Genomic DNA, 24,270 nt, shown 5'->3' on the forward strand with positions numbered 1-24,270 from the left:
GCATTGTGCCTCCACACCGCTCTAACGGAGACGTACTTCCCTTCAAAAGGAAGGAACTTCGGTAACGCATCCTCGTCTTCACCGGATCCACTCTTGGTTATCTCTTACCTTTACTTGTGCAAGCTCATTAGTGTTTCTTCTCTTGCTTGCTTGTTTGTTTGTTGTTGTTGCATCATATAGGTTGCTCACCTAGTTGCATATCTAGACAACCTACTTTGATGCAAAGTTTAATTTGGTAAAGAAAAGTTAAAAATTGTTAGTTGCCTATTCACCCCCCCTCTAGTCAACCATATCGATCCTTTCAAGAAATAGAAAATGAAGCAAAAATACCCTTAAATAGGAAAGAAAATGATATAAAAAACTAAAACAAAATAATGACAAAATTTGCACACAATCTGCACATAAATTGCGCTTTGTTATAATATGCAAGAATAAACACATAACAATGATTTTCCGCAAAAAGAAAACTTTCAAAGAAAGAATGAATTGGTGGCATTGGTATTTGATCCATGGTGTCTGTACCTTTTCGGATCAAAATAATGAATAAGTGGTATCGGTATTATCGTTTAAGAAGAAAGAAAATTGAAAAAAATGAAAAAAAATTACACGCGGTTTGAATAGAAATTGCGTTTTTTATAATATGCAAGAATAAGCACAAATAATGAAATTTCAAAAAAAGAATCATGAGTAGGAATGAATTAGAGGTATTGGTATTACCCTTAAAGAATAAAAAAATGAAATAAAAATGTAAGAAAAATTAAAATAGTGAAGTTTTCTAAGAAACAATGAATTAGTGTCATTGGTTTCCGGTTAAGAAGAAAGAACTGAAAGTAATAATAAAATAATGCAATATTTTGCAAACAATATGCATAGAAGTTGCGCTTTTTATAACATGCGGGAATAAGAATATACTCCCTCTGTAACTAATATAAGAGCGTTTAGATCACTACTTTAGTATTCTAAACGCTCTTATATTAGTTTACGGAGGGAGTAATAGTGTAATTTTCATAAAAAGAAAGTTTCCTGGGAAGAAATGAATTTACGGTATTGGTATTATCATTAAAGAATGATGGAAATAAAGTAATACTAAAAAATAAAATACCAAAGTTTTCAAGAAAAATGAATTAGTGGCTTACGTATTACTCTTTAAGAAAAAATAAAGTAAAAACTAGAACACAATCAAAATACTGAGGTTTTCTAAGGATGAATGAATTATTAAGATTGGTATTACCCTTTCATATAAATAAAATAAAATAGAAACTAAAATCAAAATAATAAGGTTTTCTAAGATAGAATAAATTAGTGTCATTAGTATTACCCTTTAAGAAGGAACAAAAATAAATAAATAAATTACAATAAGGAGAATGAATTGGTAGCATTATTATTACCCATTAAAAAATAACAATGTTTTTCGCAAAACTTGCACACAACTTCGCTCTTAAATTATTTTTAGTACACAAACAATAATCATATAGTAGTGTAATTTTCACACATATTGCAAATTATTTATGTGTGTAAATTACACTCACCCAACATCACATAAATATCCACAAAATAAAAATAAAACCAACTAACTAAGAGAAACATAAAAAACAAAAGCAAAAGCATATAAAAACAAAAAATATTAAAAAACTAAGGGAGAGAGAGGAGGGCTGGATCGCTGCCGATGCGTTTGGTTGCAAGGGTGGCCATGGATGGGTTGGGATTGTTCAGAAAATAGACATGTTTGGTTATAAAGCATTTGAATGGTTCCACTAAAAAAAGAAGATAATATGCTTTGAAGATGCTGAACCATTCCACCCTAAGAAATCGGTCGAATCATATGGCCACCCATTGCATGCATGATCATGTGAGCATGACTGATGATCCCATCCCAAATAATTAGCTCATCTCTTATATACAAACAAACACATAAATCGAATGGTTCCATCCCAAAAAACTGGATGGTCCAAACCCATTCATATGGCACCTCCAACCAAACACATAGGGCTTCGGGCCAGAAGGAAATCTACTGACCCAAATAAAAGGCCAGTCAAAAAAAGAATGCTCACAGAACAAACAACACAGATAAAGGAAAAAAAATGCAGGACAAATCTCAAAGAAAAATCCAATGGCCACAAAATCAATTGACCCAAAAGTGAAATTCCAGCTGACTGAAAACGTAGGTAAATTGTACTTTCTCCGTTTCAAATTACTCGTCGTGGTCGAAGAGTTCGCATGAACCTATGGTTCTTCTATCCAGAGGATTTTGGTACGGGTCATGGGGGGAGAGACTGAGCAACACAATTAGCAGGTGGTAGCTGGTCAAATCATGAAAAGATGGTGATGACTGATTGACTGCACCGTTTATTATGCCCAACGGGCCGCCAAATCAAAACATCATAAAACAGCAAGTTAATACAGGCCCGAGCCCCAAAATCAACGCCAGAATCAAACCATCCTGCTGGCAGAAATAATGGCCGCGCGCGACTCCTCGCTGAACGAAATCCGGAGCCTTAAGACGCCATCACCAACGAAGATCGTCAATACTACTGTACCGTATCGTTGGTCCGTGCATTGCATATAAGGGCGGCCACCGTCACGAGCTCAGATCCATACAGCAGCCTTCGCTGCCCACGAGCCAAACATTCGGATACAGTCAACCACCATACGGACAAGGCCTGATCGTCACGGGCGACCATGAAGCCTCCTCCCGCATTGCTGACCCGCGGCCTCGCTCTTGTCCTGGCCCTCGCATGCGCCGGCATTGCACCGGCGAGCGGCGGCGGCGCCGGCGGCGGGCGGTGGGACGTGCTGCAGCGCAGCATCGGCGTGTCGGCGATGCACATGCAGCTCCTGCACAACGACCGCGTCATCATCTTCGACCGCACCGACTTCGGCCCGTCCAACCTCTCCCTCCCCGACGGCCGCTGCCGCCGCAACCCCAGGGAGCGCGTGCTCCCCGTCGACTGCACCGCGCACTCCGCCGAGTACGACGTCGCGTCCAACACCTTCCGCCCGCTCTCCGTCTTCACCGACACCTGGTGCTCCTCGGGCACCGTCGCGCCCGACGGCACCCTCGTCCAGACCGGCGGCTGGAACGACGGCTACCGCAACGTGCGCGCCATGCGCGCGTGCGACGGCGGAGACGACGACGACGGCGGCAGCTGCGACTGGAACGAGACGCAGGACGCGCTCGCCGCCAACCGGTGGTACGCCACCAACCAGGTCCTCCCCGACGGCCGCGCCTTCATCGTCGGCGGCCGCAGGCAGTTCAACTACGAGTTCTTCCCCAAGGCCGATGCTTCCGACGCCTCGGCCATCGCATTGTCGTTCCTGGTTCAAACCAGGGACCCCGAGGAGAACAATCTGTATCCTTTCGTCCACCTCAACATCGACGGCAACCTTTTCATCTTCGCCAAGAACCGCGCCGTCCTTCTCGACTACAGGAAGAACAAGATCGTCCGGACGTACCCCGAGCTGGCCGGCGGCGACCCCAGGAACTACCCCAGCTCGGGCTCGTCGGTGCTGCTGCCCCTGAAGCCTTCGCCCACCGAGGCCGAGGTGCTGGTCTGCGGCGGCGCGCCCGCGGGCTCCTACAACTCGACCAAGGAGAAGACCTTCTTCCCGGCGCTGGTGACGTGCGGGCGGATCAAGATCACGGACGCTTCGCCGGCGTGGGTGATCGAGAGAATGCCGTCGCCGCGGGTGATGGGGGACATGATCCTGCTGCCCAACGGCGCCGAGGTGGCGATCATCAACGGCGCCATGGACGGCACCGCCGGGTGGGAGGCCGCCAGCACCCCGGCGTACGCGCCCGTCATGTACCGGCCAGACCACGCGCCCGGGGACCGGTTCGAGGAGCAGAGCGCGACCGACATCGCGCGGCTGTACCACTCGTCGGCGATCCTCCTCCGCGACGGCCGGGTGCTGGTCGGCGGGAGCAACCCGCACATCTACTACAACTTCAGCAACGTGCGGTACCCGACAGAGCTCAGCCTGGAGGCCTTCTCCCCGGAGTACCTGGACAGCTCCAACGACGCCCTCCGCCCAAAGATCACCGACCCCTCGCCCGCCGGCCCGGCGGTGAGCGTGAAGTACGGACAGTCAATGACCCTCCAGTTCGAGGTGCCAGCGGTGGCGCCGAGAAGGAGACCGCGCGGCGGGGGCGAGGGCGGCGGCGGCGCTCTCGGCCTGGTGTCGGTGACGATGGTGGCGCCGTCGTTCACGACGCACTCGTTCGCGATGAACCAGAGGCTGCTGCTCCTGGACGTGGCGGGGACGACGGCGCTGCACAGCACCGCGGGCGCGGGCGCGGGCGCGTACGAGGCATCGGTGGCGATGCCGGCGACGGCCGTGCTGGCGCCGCCGGGGTACTACATGGTGTTCGTGGTGAACGGGCACATCCCCAGCGAGGGCGTGTGGGTCCACATAGAGTGACGCGACGCCGGCGACGGCGGCATGCATCGGCATGCATCATGTATAGCACGACCCGATTGTTTTGTTCTCTTGTCTTGTCTCGTGGTTTTTGTCGTCACCACGCACGAATGTGAGGTGATGCCGTGACTTGGTTCGTTGTTCAGTTGTACCGTGCGTGCGTGCGTGCTTGGCGACGCCCGATCGAGTCGGGCAGGACAGAGAGAGCGGAAGGCGAAGAATGTGTGTGAGAGTGAGGCTAGATTCACGTGAACCGGCCGGGTTGAGGGGCACACGTGACGCTCCCTAGACGCATCTGCTCCTGGCCCTGGCTGGCCTAGGTGCATTTGGTGGATACATCGAAGTGTCGCGATCCAGCCGGTTGTTGGCGGCGTTCCTTCCTTCCTTCTCTGGGAGAGACCGGCGGCTTCAGAGCTGAGAACGCGCGCCGTTGGCGTGCGCGCGCGGGGGTGACGGCCGGGATGGTTGCGGTTGCGGCCGGTGGCCTGGGGCGTCACGGGAATGATGTCGCGGCGGTTGGGAAGTGCGGACGTGCAGTCAGCTTGGTACTGCCGAGTAATGGCTGCGGTCTGCGGCGGCGACGCCCGAGGGAAAATCCTGGCGTGGCGAGGTGCCTTCCCGTTGTGTGGCCCGCTGAACGGGAGCCGTTGTTGGTCGGACCGAACCCCCAAAAATCAAGAATGTACTTATCGTACAAAAATGCTTCGTCTACGTAACTCTCTGCCCCCCTGAATTTGAATTTCAGGGGGGGTGGGCTCCTTCCACCCAAATCTCCAATCACCAGTTTCCACGTGGATCATTACGTAGGTGTAGGTATCGTACGGCTAGCAACATTCACTGACTCATTCACGAAACAAAACATGAGCCCAAGTTCACAGCCGGACAATACAAGGGGCTGAGTTCACCCTCTTACAAAGCAAATTTCAGAATAATCAGGCAACACAAATCGCACCAAAAAACACTAGAAACAAAAAAAATAAACAAACGAAATGACTAAGTTGCTGACAGTAAGCACATGACAGCCCGAAGACACCACCAAGACACACCCTAAGACACCTAACTCCAAGACAATACCTACAGGAGGGAACACAACGCTAAGCGTCCCCGCTGCTGCGTTCGAAACGGACAAAGTTTTTCAGCCAAAACCCTGGCACGGGGAGAAGAACCACAACGATGTCCAGTTGTAAATATTCTTCTTGATTTCTTGATTTTTATTCGCAGTGACTAAATTGAACCACAACGATGTCCAGCCAAAACCCTTCGCTACTTGCATTCTCCTCTCACTCCACCCACTCCCTGCTGTTCGCAACACTCTACAGTCCTTGAGAGGACAGGTATGCTGTTATTTTTCTATTCGCTTGCACACATGATCTATTTATTTTATAGAATATTTTCTTTATAAATGCCACTTTTATTAACTCATAAGGTTTATATTTAGATGATACACAATCATAATGATTTTGCATTCGATCTCTGTATAAGTAAGATTTGTTGGGGAACGTAGCAGAATTTTAAAATTTTCTACGCATCACCAAGATCAATCTATGGAATCATCTAACAACGAGGGAGAGAGGAGAGGCCAGGGGCTTGGGTGCGGCTGCCCTCCCTCCCCCCCCCCCCCCTATATATAGGGTGCCTAGGGGGGCGCCGGCCCTAGGAGATCCAATCTCCCAGGGGGGGGGCGGCCAAAGGGGGTGCCTTGCCCCCCAAGGCAAGGGTGGCGCCCCCCACCCCTAAGGGGGGCGCAATAGCCCACTAGGGGCTGGTTCCCCTCCCACTTCAGACCATGGGGACCTTCGGGATAGGTGGCCCCACCCGGTGGACCCCCGAAACCCTTCCGGTGGTCCCGGTACAATACCGATTACCCCGAAACTTTCCCGATGGCCGAAACTTGACTTCCTATATATAAATCTTCACCTCCGGACCATTCCGGAACTCCTCGTGACGTCCGGGATCTCATCCGGGACTCCGAACAACTTTCGGGTTACTGTATGCTAATATCTCTACAACCTTAGCGTCACCGAACCTTAAGTGTGTAGACCCTACAGGTTCGGGAGACATGCAGACATGACCGAGACGCTTCTCCGGTCAATAACCAACAACGGGATCTGGATACCCATGTTGGCTCCCACATGCTCTACGATGATCTCATCGGATGAACCACGATGTCGAGGATTCAATCAATCCGTATACAATTCTCTTTGTCAATCGGTATGTTACTTGCCCGAGACTCGATCGTCGGTATCCCAATACCTAGTTCAATCTCGTTATCGGCAAGTCACTTTACTCGTGACGTAATGCATGATCCCGTGATCAACCACTTGGTCACATTGAGCTCATTATGATGATGCATTACCGAGTGGGTCCAGAGATACCTCTCCGTCATACGGAGTGACAAATCCCAGTCTCGATTCGTGCCAACCCAACAGACACTTTCGGAGATACCTGTAATATACCTTTATAGTCACCCAGTTACGTTGTGACGTTTGGCACACCCAAGGCACTCCTACGGTATCCGAGAGTTGCACAATCTCATGGTCTAAGGAAATGATACTTGACATTCAGAAAAGCTACAGCAAACGAACTACACGATCTTTGAGCTAAGCTTAGGATTGGGTCTTGTCCATCACATCATTCTCCTAATGATGTGATCCCGTTATCAATGACATCCAATGTCCATAGTCAGGAAACCATGACTATCCTTTGATCAATGAGCTAGTCAACTAGAGGCTCACTAGGGACGTGTTGTGGTCTATGTATTCACACATGTATTACGATTTCCGGATAACACAATTATAGCATGAACAATAGACAATTATCATGAATAAAGAAATATAATAATAACCATTTTATTATTGCCTCTAGGGCATATTTCCAACAGTCTCCCACTTGCACTAGAGTCAATAGTCTAGTTACATTGTGATGAATCAAACACCCATGCAGTTCTGGTGTTGATCATGTTTTGCTCTAGGGAGAGGTTTAGTCAACGGATCTGCCATATTCAGGTCCGTATGTACTTTACAAATCTCTATGTCTCCATTTTGAACACTTTCACGAATGGAGTTGAAGCGACGCTTGATATGCCTGGTCTTCCTATGAAACCTGGGCTCCTTGGCAAGGGCAATAGCTCCAGTGTTGTCACAGAAGAGAGTCATCGGGCCCGACGCATTGGGTATGACTCCTAGGTCGGTAATGAACTCCTTCACCAAGACTGCTTCTTGTGCTGCCTCCGAGGCTGCCATGTACTCCGCTTCACATGTAGATCCCGCTACAACGCTTTGCTTGCAACTGCACCAGCTTACTGCCCACCATTCAAAATATACACGTATCCGGTTTGTGACTTAGAGTCATCCAGATCTGTGTCGAAGCTAGCATCGACGTAACCCTTTACGACGAGCTCTTCGTCACCTCCATACACGAGAAACATGTCCTTAGTCCTTTTCAGGTACTTCAGGATATTCTTGACCGTTGTCCAGTGTTCCATGCCGGGATTACTTTGGTACCTTCCTACCAAACTTACGGCAAGGTTTACATCAGGTCTGGTACACAGCATAGCATACATGATAGACCCTATGGCCGAGGCATAGGGGACGACACTCATCTTTTCTCTATCTTCTGCCGTGGTCGGGCATTGAGCCGTGCTCAATCTCGTACCTTGCAATACAGGCAAGAACCCCTTTTTTGACTGATCCATTTTGAAGTTCTTTAATATCTTGTCAAGGTACGTACTCTATGAAAGACCAATGAGGCGTCTCGATCTATCTCTATAGATCTTGATGCCTAATATATAAACAGCTTCTATTCGCTTGCACACATAATCTATTTATTTTATAGAATATTTTCTTTATAAATGCCATTTTTATTAACTCATAAGGTTATATTTAGATGATACACAATCATAATGATTTTGCATCCGATCTCTGTATAAGTAAGATTTCGGATCCCTTTGTTGTTTCCCTTTCCTCCCGAACCTTCTCCTCAAAACGATAAATAATCTGGTAGATGTTTAGCAACAACCGTCAGAAGTCATGTCGATGAAGAATGCGCCACCAATGGAGAAATGTAGAAAATGTAGCGGAGAAGAGTTTATATTATTAAAAACATATATAGCCAAATCGACCGAACTAAAGTTGCCGCTTCATGCCAGGTTGCCGTCCTCATATCTTTTGTCCTCTAACAGTTGGCTGATTTTCATTTAGAATCAGCCATAAATGAGGGGCGATTGCGATAATTTCCCCCTGAATACATGTGATGCTCTTTCAGGGTGATTTATGGTCCTGATAGACTGATATCATTGCTGGAACAAATTGGCTCAAGGCCTTCAATTCCATGCGCAAGCAACAATTGAAGGAGATCTGATCCTGGCAAGGAGTCAGCTAGCTCCTGTACCCATATTATTGCGTTGCTAATAAAAGACACTCATACAAAATCGATGGTTCTATGGTTGTTGGAGTAGGTGCCAAGAGTCATCAAGACAAAGCACATATATTGCGGCGATCTACCATTCTCTGCACGATAGCACTCCGTGGGCCACTTGTGCCTATGCTTCTGGTACTGTACATGTCACACTCTTTTTGTGTACTTTGAAGTAGCTGTACCAACCACCGGTCCAGTAACTGAACGTAGCAAGCAGTTCAAGCTCCGTGGGGCCTCTTCGATCAGTAGAAAATCTGGAGGAAAAACATTGTGAGTGGAAAGATTTCCTTTAGTGCTACTATTTATACATTTGACTCAAAAGAATGAAGCAAATGAAAATCAGTAAAAGAAAATCTGGTGGTGTGACTTCGAATTGACCAACTAAACCTCCAAGTCTAGTTTTTAATGAGTTCAATCGATTGTTTTGCACATGCATTCATTTTTTTTCTAATATACATCTTCATAATCTAATGAATCAAAGAAGCCCTAATACCCCGTATGGTGCAGAAGTTTTGCGCGTTGGTACCTACAACAAGAGTATAAGTACCCTCGCAAAACAAAACAAGAGTAAAGTACGCTGTAAAGGCATCACAATCATCTCCTCAAATGATTTTATTGTCAAATAATTAGAGACAACATTAGATATATAAGCACATTTTAAGAACCATGGTGTACTAAAGTAAGATTAATTTTGTGTTATTAAAGTAAAGATAAACAGAAAATATAATTAGCAAGACTATAAAAATAGGCAAAAGTTAATAAAAAAGATGGCAAGGCAAAAAAAAATCAATGCTACAAAAATTACTGTCTAACAAGTTACATATATGCAATAGAACTATCTTGGTGTTTATCCACTGATGCAGTTGTTGGAAGGCATGACTTTCCTTTTCAGACACACTAAAAAACTCTTGCTGTTTTGGTGAAGGATTTCTCCACTTTCCAAGGTTGTGCCAGTTCTAGCATGTGATTAGAAAGAAAAAACACAAGGAAATTGTGTGATATATGTGCATGTATATTACTCCTTCCATTTCTAAATATAAGACCTTTTAAAGATTCTAATATGGAAAATACACTTTGGTTCCTGGTTATATACACCCTCTATGGGGATTTTTTTAGAAATATTTAAATAAAAAGTCAAAACGGGTAAGAACTATCTTGACAAAAAACTTGACTTACTTTTGCACTAGTATATAAATTTTCATGGAAAAAAAAGTTGACTTCACAACAAAAAAGACAAAATTTATTTGCTATTATAGCCTTATAGGTCACTATTCACACTATTTTGGCTAAAAAATTGTTTTTTAAAAAAGAAGTCAAAGGGAGATTTTATTTTTGTGGATTTTTTTTCTCGCGAGTACAATAAAAGGTCAAGTTTATTTCAAAAATATTTTCAGCAATTTTTGGCTTTTTGATGAATTGTTATTTTTTTTTCATATAGGATGTAGATGTCCCCATAGACCAAAAATCTGCCTCCTTCCAATATGGACTACTTACGAAGCAAAATGAGTGAGCTTACACTTTAAAATATGTCTATATACATTCATATGTAATTCGTATTGAAATCTCTAAAAGGGCTTATATTTAAAAACAGAGGGAGCAGTATATGGTTGTCTGCCTGTAATAAAAAGTTCTTATAGCTATGTGTGTTGCTCAGCATCTCTCCCTGTAACTGCACTCTATCAAGGAATCAAGGAAGAATTTCTTGATCTATCAGGTTCGTCAGTATACCATCCTAGCACTGTCCAGTGTAGAATTTTTTTTCACGTGCGTGTAGTCATATACCCTCTCTACATTTTTTTTGAACACAATACATAAGCAAGTGCTCGTATACATGCGCATACACTCACCCCTATGAACGTATACGCACACTCTATCCCTATAAGCACCTTCGAAAGACCATCATATTATTGTCACGAATAGCGAAAAACTATCACTTTATGATTTGTGACATTTCACACCGAACCAAAAGTCTAAGACCCTGTTTGTTTAGACTTTTGCTTCCGCTTTTGTAGATTTTTCACTTTGACCAAAAAGTCATAAAATCTCCTAAATAAATGCTTTTGAAGCTTTTGTGACTTTTGATGAATCAATACAAAAATATTTGGCTCTGAAATTCATAAAAGCTTCAAAAACACTTATTTAGGAGCTTTTATGGTTTTTTGGTCAAAGTAAAAAAGTTGCAAAAGCAAAAGCAAAAGGCCAAACAAACAAGGCCTAACAGTGCCAAAAAAACACGGAGTAAGAAATGATATCGTTTTGACGTGGCCGATCCTGAGCCAGCGGGCTGCGGTGACAGTGCGGCGTTAACGCCGTCATTTTCTTTCAGCGTGTGGGACGAAGCTGCTGGGTTGGACCGGCGCGTTCGCTCGTTTCCGTTTACTGGGCTTGTTCGTCAATTGGGCCAGCGCGTTCGGTTTGCTTAATTCAAAACCCATCCAAGTCGTCGCTCGATTCTTCTAATAAAAAAAGAAAACCAAATGGTCGTTTGAGAAATTAACTGCCATTCATTCGGTTTCTCCTTCCAGAAAACTCCAGTTTCCACACTACATTCATTCACTCTCCCTTCGCACAGATAACCACCAGCCTCTCCATCCAACTTCCCTCTTCCACAGCAAACCTCCATCACCGCCATGCCCATGAGAGAGAGGAGAGCGAGGGAGTGGAGTGACGGGGGAAGTGTTCGGGTTGGGCCGGCCCAGTCGTTTCGGAATTCGGACAAAACCGTTAACAACCATTAACTGCACGCCGTCACCGTTGTCGGATCGCAAGGGACCAGGCACGTCAAAAAATTGCTTAGTGTTTTTTTGCCACTGTAAGAATTTCGCTTTGGTGTGAAATGTCACAAATCGTAAAGTGCTGGTTCTTCGGTAATCGTGACACAAGTGTGATGGTTCTGTGCATTTAACTCAGAAAAATCAGATGCTTATAGAAAGACTTACAAACAGATTAAAGAATTGCTTTGCGTACGATCTTTGCATATACGACGCACGATATAATCAGAAACGGCCCTCCCCCATTATACTGAGCTTATAAGCCATGGATCCTTCTCTGTTTCTCTGTTTACTCAATATAAGTTCAGTTGTCCATTTAATAAGAAACCTTCTCTGTTCCTGAGAAGACAGGGAAAAATAATAATGGAGCTTCACAGAAGAAAAACAACCTTACCCGAAGCACTCGTCACTTCAACGCAATGTTACACCAATACCGATCCAGGTTAGTTGTGCTTCTCTGGCTTCTTTTGGCGCCATAGCTAGCAGCAGAACTTAAGCGTGAGCTGCCCCTGTCTGTCACCATCGATACTAACCAAGCTCCAAGGACAGCAGTCTCTATTCTGAACCCAGGAAGCAACAAGATTGAGCAGCAAAAGGTGGCTAAAGAATCCAGCAGAGAAGGCGCATGTGCACCCTCCAAATAGATCAGAAACGAACAGCCTAAAAGCACATGAAATGGGGAGGCATCCGTTCTCTGGAACTTCACTAGGCGTCCATTGTCTGAAACTTGGGCATGTTCCAGTCAGGCAGTCACTGCATGAAGCACTCACGGGCTCTTGGTTCATCGTTCCGTTTGGGATGCAATAATGGCGGGCACAAGCCTGGATAAGTACACCTAAAGCCTTGTTTAGGGCAGGGGGCTTTGGTTTACATGCGTGCTCGTCTAGATGATGGGTGCTCGTGGGTCTAGTTGGTGGAATCTTGTGGCCGCTCTCCCCGCAAAAAGGAAAATATAAATACTGAACTTTGGTTGCATCAGTGAAGTTCCAAGGTCGAATCGAGCATATTTTATATGGAAATCTATTCCCCATTTTTGGTTATAAAGTTTGCCTTGTTGTTATCCCTATAGCCTACACACTTGAATTTGAAGTTAAATGTCACATTCCTCAAAAGAAAAAAAGTCAGATGCCCTGCAATAATGAAAAATTTGAACTTAAATGAGGTAATGGAACATTCCACAAAATTTAGTTCTTCATTTAGGGCGTTTCAATAGGGTTCATTGTGTTTTGAGCAGGAATAGGAGTCATTGGTGTGTGCATTGACAGAACAAATTGAGATTTTTCTATGATTTTTTTCACTCTCTTCGATTCATATTATTTTGTCGCTCAAATAAATGTATCTAGCTGTATTTCAGTGCTAGATATACATCGGTTAGAGTGACAAGTAACATGGATGGGAGGGAGCATCATTATCCCAAGAGAAGGAATTGACTAAGAAATGTAATCTTTCTTTATACTACTTGCAGTAGGACAAGATGCATGTCCAGAAAGTTACACCTAAGTTCAGTTAGCATTTCCCAGCTTTTGTGGATCCATGGACAGCGTGCGCTACCACCCACGCCATTCGGTACAACAACTACTACTACTCCATTTTGGTATAATAACTACAGTAGTGCGCTGCCGTCTATCAGTCTATGGACTTGTGATTGGATCCAGGTAGCCGGCTTTGCCCTTTCCGCCTCTATAAATGCCGCCCCACGCTCTCGTCCACAGCAAAACCCAACGGAACTACGTATAACTACAGTCACTCTGCTCTCTCACTCCACCGCACACACTCACAGAGGGACGCAGAGAAGCACCAGGGGAGTCCGGGAGTGATGGCAATGGCTCAGGGAAGAGGCAGTGCGGCGCAGGGCTTCGCCCTCGGCTTCCTCGTGCTGTGCCTCCTCCTCGGCGCCGACACCGCCGGCGCCGCCACCTACAACGTCGACTGGTCGTTCGCCGCCGGCAGCTGGCCCAGCGGCAAGACCTTCCGCGCAGGGGACGTCCTCGGTGAGTGACCAGGCCGTCAGAAAGATGGCACAGTCGATTACTCCTTCCCACCGTTGCTCCGTATCATCACCTCGTCTCATGTGATGCGTGTCTTTGATCTACTGCGCAGTGTTCAGCTACAACCCGGCCGTGCACAACGTGGTGGCGGTGGACGCCGGCGGCTACAACAGCTGCCGCGGCTCCGGCGCGACGCACACCTACACCTCGGGGAGCGACCGCGTGACCCTCGTCCCCGGGACGAACTACTTCATCTGCAGCCTCAGCGGCCACTGCGGGCTCGGGATGAAGATGGCCGTCACTGCAAACTGAAGCGAGTCTAGCTGCAGCTTCCGGTTTCAGAAAAGCTAGCTGCGGCTGCGATGCCATCCGTGCGCATGTGAAAACATCAATAAAGTGTTGTGGAACTCAGTGACTCCCCGCGTGTTGTATCCTGAGTTGTTAACATGATACAGAAGCCAGCAGTGTGCATCAATTGATGCAGAGACGGAGGTGGTATCCTTCTTTTCGGAAGGAAAGAAAAATACAGCAGCCAGTAGGCATGCGTTATGTGTGGATATGGAGGGTGGTAGGTAACGCATGATGTTTGTATGAACGATCGCCGGCATGGCAGTAAAGAACCTCGGACTGGTTTGTTTAATTTGTTTCCAACAGTACGCATAGGGAGCCATGGTCTGATCTAGGCGAAATTCCAATTAGCCAGCTCACAGTCAGCTTTGAACCACTCTCACTCATGGTCATATTTTTTTATTTTCTTTTAGAAAAGAAGGTTATACCCGGCATATGCATCAATCATGCATGAAGCCATTTTTATTAGTTATTCCACAAAAGTCTAACAGAAATATACATCAATCTATCCGAAGCCATCACTCACACCTACGAATTTGATAATGTGGAGTGATCTCACTCTCCATATCTAAAATCGATCCACATAAATTATCGGGATCAACAGCTGGTGTAGCAGACCTAAAGCGCATCCCATATGCACACGTTTTAGAAGCCGATATCATCATCGGAGCACTGACTCATCTTCAGGAGAGAGATCCAATCCTTGCCAGTCCGGACATCCGTCGACGCCACTACAGTGCCCAACGGCACCACCGCCCTGCGCTCGTTCGTCCAGATGCAAAGACTCTGAAAGATCTGTCGTGCGTAGCACCTGCCAACCAAGCATGACTCAGCGTAGCACTTGTCGGCCAGGCATGACTTGACAGCTCCATCGATGCTCCGTGCAAGACGAAGCCGCTCCACCTCCCGCCTCTGTCTTCCAGCGCTGCTCCACAAACGATGCTCCCAAGAGAAACGGCACCGCAGTGCTGCCATCGTCCGATCTGGAAGACCAGATCCTAGGGTTCCCCCGAAGCAGCATGAGTATGTCGACAACAGTTACACGGCGATGCCTTCATCAAGGTAATGGCGCAAAAACGCCGCCATCGCCCCCAACCGCTCGATTTTCACCGGCAACTATGTCTCCCCAACTCGCAACCGGCGCTAGATGACGGATCTTGAGATCTGACCACCCAATCTCAGGCCGACCACCTCCGACGAAGGAGGTGGCCACCACCGCCACGCCCAGGGCCGGATCCCCCGATGTCCTCGTGTCGCAGGTCGAGCCCAGTGGCAGCATTGCCATTGACGAAACAAGAATGGTACACGACAGCAGCTTGTGCGGCCCGCCTAAGCCCATCTAGGATCAGATCGGGCACCCAAGCCGTCGTAGTAGGACCCGTTGTCGTATGCCGCTGCCTGCATGCCGAAACTGGATGCCGCTGCCGTATGTCCGGCCGGCGTGGACCGCCGCCCCCCTGACTGGATCTGGCCGAGAAGAAGCGCCGCCGCCACCGCTACGCGCACAGGCTTTGCCTGCAAGCCCCTGGCGCCGGCGGCGATAGGGGAGATGGCGTTGGAGAGGACCAGAGGAAGGGGCGGGAGCGGTCCGGTGCGGCGTGGCGGCGCCACACATGAGCGGGGGCGGGGGTAGGATTAGGGAGCGGTGCGGTGTCCCTGGTGCTCTCCTACTGCCTCGACAGACCCTCTCTTTCCCTACTGGTCATATTTCTTTTGATCTTTCCATACAGAATTTTTCAATGCAGATGCCCATACGAGGGTTTAGTCAAGTCACGGTGACTCCAAGATGAGCTCGGAATGTAGGATGTGCCTTATCCTATCTTAATAAAAGTAAATTTACATTGTCAAAACCTCTTGAAAAAGATGAAGTTGCATATTATTGGAGTATTTTAGTTTCTTGCTGGTCCAAAGATGCATCCTTGTGCCATGTGGAAAAGGCACAACTTTGGTGCACAAACATGTGTTATTTAGCCACTCATTTTGTGTGTTTTTTTAAACGCAAACTACCATATTTTCTCACAAAATATTACTGATACATAATGTGATACCATATGTACATGAATGAATTGTCTTAGAACGTTTAAAACTTCTAACTACACATTCAAATGAACTGAACTGAAATGGTGCAAGCAAGCTTGGGAGCAAAGTCCACATTCGGTTTAATTGGGCCTTTATTATTGCTACACTTATCAAATCCTACTCGACAATGGCTGAATCAAGGGCTGGTACTCGTGTATCATAGAGTGTACCAATTGGTCTTTCACAATTTCTTCTTTTCTTATCACATTAAAAATATATTAACATAACTAAAATAGATTTGCCAATACAACATTTTGGTGGTTTAGAAAATATATTAGGTTCACCTCAATCATTATTTTTTGCCTCTATATGAATGAAAAATTCCTATTTGAGAGTGGGAGGGATGTCTGAGTCGACTGAAGTGATGGATTGGTAATTCATTGTTTATTCTTTCAAAAAAATTGCACCAAAGGGTATATCCAATAGCATCATGAATCGCATTCATTGTAAACAAAGGCATCAACCAATATGCATTCAGACATTAAATCTGAATGATTAAAGAGGCCTCTCGCTGATCCACTCTCTCTGACCGTATGTTCGCACGGCTTGTCTATACTTGACCGCCCAATGCAAATTACCTCACATATTGGGCCACATATTCCAAGGGGCCTTTCACCCATAGAAAACATGGTGGTTTGTGGTTGATTGGACCTTGCCACTGCATGAAGCCCGTGTGCCCATTTTTAGATGAGTGAAGTGCATCATAGGTCCTCGAACTATTTTAGAGGTGTCACGTAGGTCCTCGAACTATGAAAATCATTATCCAGGTCCTCAAAGTGCAATATAAGTGTCATCCTGGTCCTCAAACTATTTCAAATGTGTCATGTAGGTTCTTGAACTATTTCGGTGGTGTCACATATGTACCCATTTATTACACTTCAAGAATTTTAGAGGACGTAGATGACACTTTTCATAGTTTAAGGACCTACATGACACCTTCAAAATAGTTCGAGGACTTAGGATGCACTTCACTCTTTTTAGATTTAGCATGACAAGATCGACAACTAGCCCAATCAACAAGATGGTCACCAAGGAGTGATCCAATGATTTTTTTTCATTACTAAAATATTCATCTCTTCCACTCCTACCTAATTAGGGGCCAAAAAATCCACCCTGAGTTGGTTTACTTCATTAATATGGACTCTAAAAACAACATATGGTATAACATTTCAAAATTACACAGGCGTGGCTCAAAAGTAACGCCTCCTCTGGTCCATATGATATGAATATAATAGTAATATAAAATTCACAAAAAATGAGATGGCATGTATCTCGATTCATGTAGGTAAAGATATGTCATTTGGTTCATAAATATGATTTTTTTCCATTAGACCTGAGTTAATGCTTTTTCCCTTTGAAATGTGAAGGATATGAACCAATCCTACATAAGAATAGGAACCATTCCTACCAACCAAAGGGCTTAATAGAAGAATGTCCCATAGAAATCGTATTATATATGATCCCTACAAATTTCCTTTAAATCAAAGGAGGCCTAAGGTCACACAACACCTACTATGGATGAAATTATGAAATGCCATATTGCATATTTCTCCCTTATCTTCATATGTCATTATGGTGGTTTCAAAGCCATGAAATCATCACGTGAAGCTTCTTTGTTGTTCCTTTCACTCCCAGTTCCCTCCTGTCCATGCCAGGTATTTTATTTCCTAAGCAATACAAACATATCTAACTTAATTAGTAAACATCATATTCTCATGAACATTAAAAGTAGTTCTAGGAAATGAAGGTACCTAATAATTTAATTGGAATATACGAGCTCTAGTGACTAGCTCTTATTTTTCTGGAACTTGAATACGCATAGCCGCAGGGGTTGATGGTGTAATACTGGTAGAGATGTCCTCATCATCCTGATTAGGTCATAGTCAAAAGCTAAGCACAATTTCAAAGTGATTTTGTAGTTTGACTATGTGAAATTTAATTACCAACTTTACATTTACGAACAAATATATTAATATGACTACACATTTTTTAAATTTAAATGAACATGATGCAAAAGATTTATTGAACGAAAGGGGTTCCCCGCAGGTTCTACTTTTTAGTAAAATGAAGCCAAAACCAACATAAGCATTCGGGCCAAATCAGGATGGTAGGCCCAAGCAACCATCGGGCAACCAAACACATGTCTAAAAATAAAACCGGCTAAACAAGTTTTTATCTTACAGACACATGAAACAAAACACCGGAGAGAATAACACATCATCTACTAAAGCTCTGCACCATGAGTATGGATCATCTCCAAGCAATCATGAGGAATTTGCTCCGATGCCAATCCAGAAAAAAAGCATGCGTCGATGAAGCAATCCAGATTGAGTGTCATTGCGGAGCACCTTCCATTGATGAACAAGGATGCAGTGAATGTTTCTCCAAGTACGTCTTTGGAAACAAAAGTCATTCCTTAGTGTCCATATGCATGCTCCACAAGGAGGCAGCTAAGACTAAATTCAAAACATGCTTGTCTTATATAGATGCACCACAATGCAATAATATCAACAGAACTCCCAGGCAGTTTTATTTGGAAGAAATCAAATGCAAATGTGTCTTACTGATTCATCCCCACAAAGAAGATATGAAGGTTCATCTACATGCCTCCTCTTAGCCAAAATATCTCTGGTTAAAACCTTGTTGTAAACAATCGACCAAAGGTAGACATGAATCTTTTGAGGGCAGAGGATTTTCTAAAAATTATCTCCAATTATAGACACCACAGCTTCAAAGTTAATATAATTATAAAATGGTTTAACAAAGTATTTTTCTTTAGGTTCTAACACCCAGATAGGTGAATCTAGAAGGTCAGATAGGGGGAATCGTTCAATTAAATTCAGAAGATGATTCCAAAGGATCATGCCATTCTAGACCACACATCTTCTAAATGTGAGTTTGAGATAGAGCAATCATGTTTATTACAAATTATTAAAAGATCCCAAAATTGATTTTTTTGGGGACAATCCTCAACCTAAGTATCATGCCAAAAAACTGGCATTGTTTCCATTACAAACTTTTCACCTATAGAAAGTTTTAGAGGCATAAAGAGCCCAAGTCACACTCTCCCAGAAAGGTTTTTGACATGGAACATTAGGGGTTAGATTTATTATCAATCAAAGCTTCAAGCACTATCCACACTATCAAAGTATATTTTCCCCCAAGAAGCTAACAAAGCCATGTTAAAATCTCTAATACTGTGAACACGAGGGCCACCAAAGTTTTTCTTCCTTTAAAACAGACCTCCAATGGGCTACTCCCTCCGTCTCATAATGTAAGACGTTTTTTGACACTAAAAATGTCTTACATTATGGAACGGAGGGAGTAGATGATATTTATGTTGATCCCCCATACTTCCCTAAAGAAGTGAGACATCTAAGAATCGATGGATTAATAGTCCATTTGGGGAATTTAATCATGACCATGAGATAAGTAGGTATACTAACATTGCAAGAACAAAGTATATTAATAATAGGCTAGAGATCTCTCTATTGGGGAACGTAGTAATTTTAAAAAAAATCCTACGCACACGCAAGATCATGGTGATGCATAGCAACGAGAGGGAAGAGTGTTGTCCACGTACCCTCGTAGACCGAAAGCGGAAGCATTAGCACAACGCGGTTGATATAGTCGTACGTCTTCACGATCCGACCGATCAAGTACCGAACGCACGACACCTCCGAGTTCAGCACACGTTCAGCCCGATGACGTCCCTCGAACTCCGATCCAACCGAGTGTTGAGGGAGAGTTTCGTCAGCACGACGGCGTGGTGATGATGATGATGTTCTACCGACGCAGGGCTTCGCCTAAGCACCGCTACAGTATTATCGAGGTGGACTATGGTGGAGGGGGGCACCGCACACGGCTAAAAGATCAACTGATCAATTGTTGTGTCTCTAGGGTGCCCCCTGCCCCCGTATATAAAGGAGCAAGGGGGGGTGCGGCCGGCCAGGAGAGAGGGTGCGCCAGGAGGAGTCCTACTCCCACCCTTTCCTAGTTGCATTAGGACTTGGGAGGGGGAAAGAGGAGGGGGAGAGGAAGGAAGGGGGGGGGGGGCGCCGTCCCCCTCTCCTTGTCCTATTCGGACTAGGGGGGAGGGGCACGCGGCCCAGCCCTGGCCGCCTCTCCTCTTCTCCGTAAAGGCCCACTGAGGGAGTCCTGGATTAGGGGGTCTCCGGACAGCCGGACTATATCCTTTTGCCAGACTGTTAGACTATGATGACACAAGATTGAAGACTTCGTCTCGTGTCCGGATGGGACTCTACTTGGCGTGGAAGGCAATCTAGGCAGTACGGATATGGATATCTCCTCCTTTGTAACCGACCTTGTGTAACCCTAGCCCCCTCCGGTGTCTATATAAACCGGAGGGTTTTAGTTCGTAGGACAACATACAATCATACCATAGGCTAGCTTCTAGGGTTTAGCCTCTCCGATCTCGTGGTAGATCAACTCTTGTAATACTCATATCGTAAAGAATAAATCAAGCAGGACGTAGGGTTTTACCTCCATCAAGAGGGCCCGAACCTGGGTAAAACATCGTGTCCCCTGCCTCCTATTACCACCCGCCTTAGACGCACAGTTCGGGACCCCCTACCCGAGATCCGCCAGTTTTGACACTGACATTGGTGCTTTCATTGAGAGTTCCTCTGTGTCGTCATCATCAGGCTTGATGGCTCCTTCGATCATCGTTAGTGATGCAGTCCAGGGTGAGACTTTTCTCCCCGGACAGATTTTTGTATTCGGCGGCTTTGCACTACGGGCCAATTCACTTGGCCATCTGGAGCAGATTGAAAGCTACACCCCTGGCCATCAGGTCAAGTTTGGAAGCTTAAACTACACGGCCGATATCCGCGGAGACTTGATCTTCGACGGATTCGAGCCCCTGCCGAGTGCGCCACACTGTCACGATGGGCATGATTTAGCTCTGCCGCCGAACAGTGCCCTGGAGGCCGCACCCGCATCCGCTTCGACCTTTAATTCGGAGCCAACTGCGTCGATCGAGGACGGGTGGCTAGACCCCGCCGCGGAGGCTGTAGCCTCAACGGCGATCGAGCCAAACACCAACCTTATCCTTCGCGAGGCCCGTGACTCCACATTGCCGGACTCTCCTCTGAACTCTGAACCATCCGCGCCCCTGCCAATCGAATCCAATTGGGCGCCGATCATGGAGTTCACTGCCGCGGATATCTTTCAGCACTCGCCCTTCGGCGACATACTGGATTCACTAAGGTCTCTCTCTTTGTCAGGAGAGTCCTGGCCGGATTATGACCGGCAGGATTGGGATGCGGACGACGAAGAAATTCGACGCCCACCCACCACCCACTTCATAGCCACTGTCGACGACTTAACCGACATGCTCGACTTCGACTCCGAAGACATCGACGGTATGGAAGACGATGCGGGAGACGAAGAGGAACCACTGCCCACAGGGCACTGGATAGCCACCTCATCATACGATATATACATGGTGGACACACCCAAAGAAGGCAATGGCGACGAGACAGCGGAGGATGACCCCTCCAAGAAGCATCCCAAGTGCCGACGTCAGCGGCGCCGCTCTAAGTCCCGCCAAAGCAAAAGTGGTGATACCAGCACAGGAGATAATAACACTCCGGATAGTGCCAAAGATGGCAACAATCCCCTCCAGCAAGATTCAGCACAGGAGGATGGAGAAGCCAGCCCTCATGAGAGAGCGGCAGATAGAAAGGAAGAGGATGATAATTACATACCTCCCTCCGAAGACGAGGCAAGCCTCGGCGACGACGAATTTGTCGTGCCTGAGGACCCCATTAAGCAAGAGCGCTTCAAGCGCCGGCTTATAGCCATGACAAATGGCCTTAAGGAAAAGCAGCAGCAGCTTCAAGCTGATCAAGATCTGCTAGCTGATAGATGGACTGAAGTCCTCGCAACCGAGGAATATAAACTCGAACGCCCCTCCAAGAGTTACCCAAAATGCAGATTGCTACCCCGACTGGAGGAAGAAGCGTATGACGCAGCTGATCGGCCACCTCGTGGCCGCGATAGAAAGGCATTCCAGCCAAAAGCTCAGCCTGCACCCCGACGCCATTCAAATAAAAAGGCATGGGGAAAAACGCCAGACCTGCGAGACGTATTGGAGGACAAAGCAAAACATGCAAGATCGATCTACGGATCACGAGGGTGCGCCACTATGCAAGACGATAAACGTCACGCCAGATACAATAAAAGTAAATCCGGCCGAGCCGAACACCGGAGGACAGAAGAGGTTGCCCCCACAAGTGCGAATGGTGAACATGATATACGCAACCCACATCCCCAAGAGGGAGCAGAAGCGTGCGCTCAGGGACGTATATGCGTTGGAGCCAGTCGCCCCAAAGTTCAACCCATGGTCCTCCTGTCCGACCACCTTCGATCGCAGGGACCATCCCACTAGTATCCGTCATGGAGGATTCGGCGCACTGGTCCTAGACCCAATCATTGACGGATTTCACCTCACTCGAGTCCTTATGGATGGCAGCAGCAGCCTGAACCTGCTTTACCAGGACACAGCGCGCAAAATGGGTATAGACCCCTCAAGGATCAAACCCACAAAAACGACCTTTAAAGGCGTCATACCAAGTGTAGAGGCCCATTGCACAGGCTCAGTCACACTGGAAGTGGTCTTCGGATCCCCGGATAACTTCCGAAGCGAAGAGTTAATCTTCGAAATAGTCCCGTTCCGCAGTGGTTATCATGCACTACTCGGGCGAACCGCATTTGCGAGATTCAATGCGGTACCGCATTATGCATACCTCAAGCTCAAGCTGCCAGGACCTCAGGGGGTCATTACAGTTAATGGAAACACAGAGCGCTCTCTCCGAACGGAGGAGCACACTGCGGCCCTCGCAGTGGAAGCGCAAAGTAGCCTCTTAAGGCAATCCACTAGTTTGGCGTTTAAGGACCCGAACACCTTCAAGCGCACCCGGAGTAATCGGCAACAAGACCGCCCGGCACATTCCGAGCTCGCATAGCAATGCGGCCCCCACCCCGGCCCAAGCCAAACGGCGAAACTCGTGCCACGCGTACATAATTACGCATTAAAAATACCATGGGCACAGGTAGGGAGGGGGCACGATTACGGCACGCTCCAAGACGCGGCTTAAACCACACTAGGGGCTTCCCGCTTTGTTATTTTTCTCTCTTTCAGGACATTAATCTCTGGAAACCCTGTCCGGCAGCATGGTTGCCGAACACATGATGCAGCAACCAAGGAGGCAGAAAGCTACATCACACCACGGAACTCCCAGGTGGATTACGATAACGAGTGAAATACTTGCTTTAATATTATTCCTCAGCTTGCCCTTGGAGGGGACATAGTCCTACTTTTTGCTTATCGCACTACCTGCATCATTCTGCTCTAACGCACATTTTTTAATAAACAATGAATTGCATTAAGGCTTTTATTGCATTCTTATATATATATATATATATGTTCATTCGTGACACCCAGCACCCGTACACTCTGGTACAGCCAATACGCTAGGGGCTTAAGCATACCCCACAATACGGCGTGAGAAGTCCGAACACTTTCGACAGTGCGGCACCCTGAACTTATAGCATTATATGCATCAGCTCCGAATCATGTCTTGGGTCAATAGTTGGGTTTGCCCGGCTCCCATGTTTTGGTACCTTACGTTCCGCTATATCGGCTAAGGTAGCACTGGGAGAACTACTACGATTGTGCCCCGGTTCTGCTGGGCTAAGCACCTCAGTAGACAAAGCTAAAACTGACTATCATGATAAGGCAAGAGACTGGTCGCTGTTCGAGAGGTTTTCGAGTCCTTAAAGACTTATGCTGCTTAGAGCGAGGAGTCGGCCCTGTCCAGCTTAAGGCGTGTATCGCACCCTAGATTCGGCCTTCCGAATACTAGGGGCTTCGCCAAAATTTAAAATTATAGAATTCTATGGCTAAGTGAGAGTGATAACGCATTATAGTCCGATTGCCTTGTTCGTTGTGCTGAGCACCTCCCTCGAAGGACCCAAAAATGGGAACAAGAGTGATCAGGTTTATCCCGAACACCCCAGCACTCGTGGCATGGGGGCAGAAGCCGACGACTAGCCATCTCTCAGATTTGATAAACAGCCGAACAGAAGGTAATATTTTAAATTCAAACAAGCGTTGCATAGCGCATATGAACAAGTTTTCATGAATACAGGATTACACGAGCGGGTTTACTCAAATATTGTATATTTGGTACACTCGTCCGCTACGAGACGGGCACCCTTCAGGAAAC

At 46.4% G+C, this 24,270-nt stretch overlaps 2 protein-coding genes across 2 annotated transcripts; both read left to right on the top strand.

Annotated features, from left to right (window-relative positions):
• Positions 1-2,434: 2,434 nt before the first annotated feature.
• LOC125554016 (aldehyde oxidase GLOX-like) lies at positions 2,435-4,545 on the top strand. The gene has a single exon (XM_048717643.1). It carries the CDS (start codon positions 2,680-2,682, stop codon positions 4,417-4,419), a length of 1,740 nt encoding a protein of 579 aa, XP_048573600.1. The 5' UTR covers positions 2,435-2,679; the 3' UTR covers positions 4,420-4,545.
• An 8,771-nt stretch (positions 4,546-13,316) lies between these two features.
• On the top strand, positions 13,317-14,401 carry LOC125554017 (chemocyanin-like). Its single transcript, XM_048717644.1, has 2 exons — positions 13,317-13,594; positions 13,704-14,401. Exons 1-2 carry the CDS (start codon positions 13,420-13,422, stop codon positions 13,901-13,903), a joined length of 375 nt encoding a protein of 124 aa, XP_048573601.1. The 5' UTR covers positions 13,317-13,419; the 3' UTR covers positions 13,904-14,401.
• Positions 14,402-24,270: the final 9,869 nt, after the last annotated feature.

The sequence above is a fragment of the Triticum urartu genome, chromosome 4 (genome assembly GCF_003073215.2).
Source record: "Triticum urartu cultivar G1812 chromosome 4, Tu2.1, whole genome shotgun sequence".
Classification (NCBI taxonomy): Eukaryota; Viridiplantae; Streptophyta; class Magnoliopsida; order Poales; family Poaceae; genus Triticum; species Triticum urartu.

Excerpts from the sequence above, each read along its gene's own strand:
- LOC125554016 (XM_048717643.1), top strand. The coding sequence starts at position 2,680 with ATGAAGCCTCCTCCCGCATTGCTGACCCGCGGCCTCGCTCTTGTCCTG.
- LOC125554017 (XM_048717644.1), top strand. The coding sequence starts at position 13,420 with ATGGCAATGGCTCAGGGAAGAGGCAGTGCGGCGCAGGGCTTCGCCCTC. Across the intron at positions 13,595-13,703 it reads CCGCGCAGGGGACGTCCTCG|TGTTCAGCTACAACCCGGCC; the intron begins GTGAGTGACCAG and ends TCTACTGCGCAG.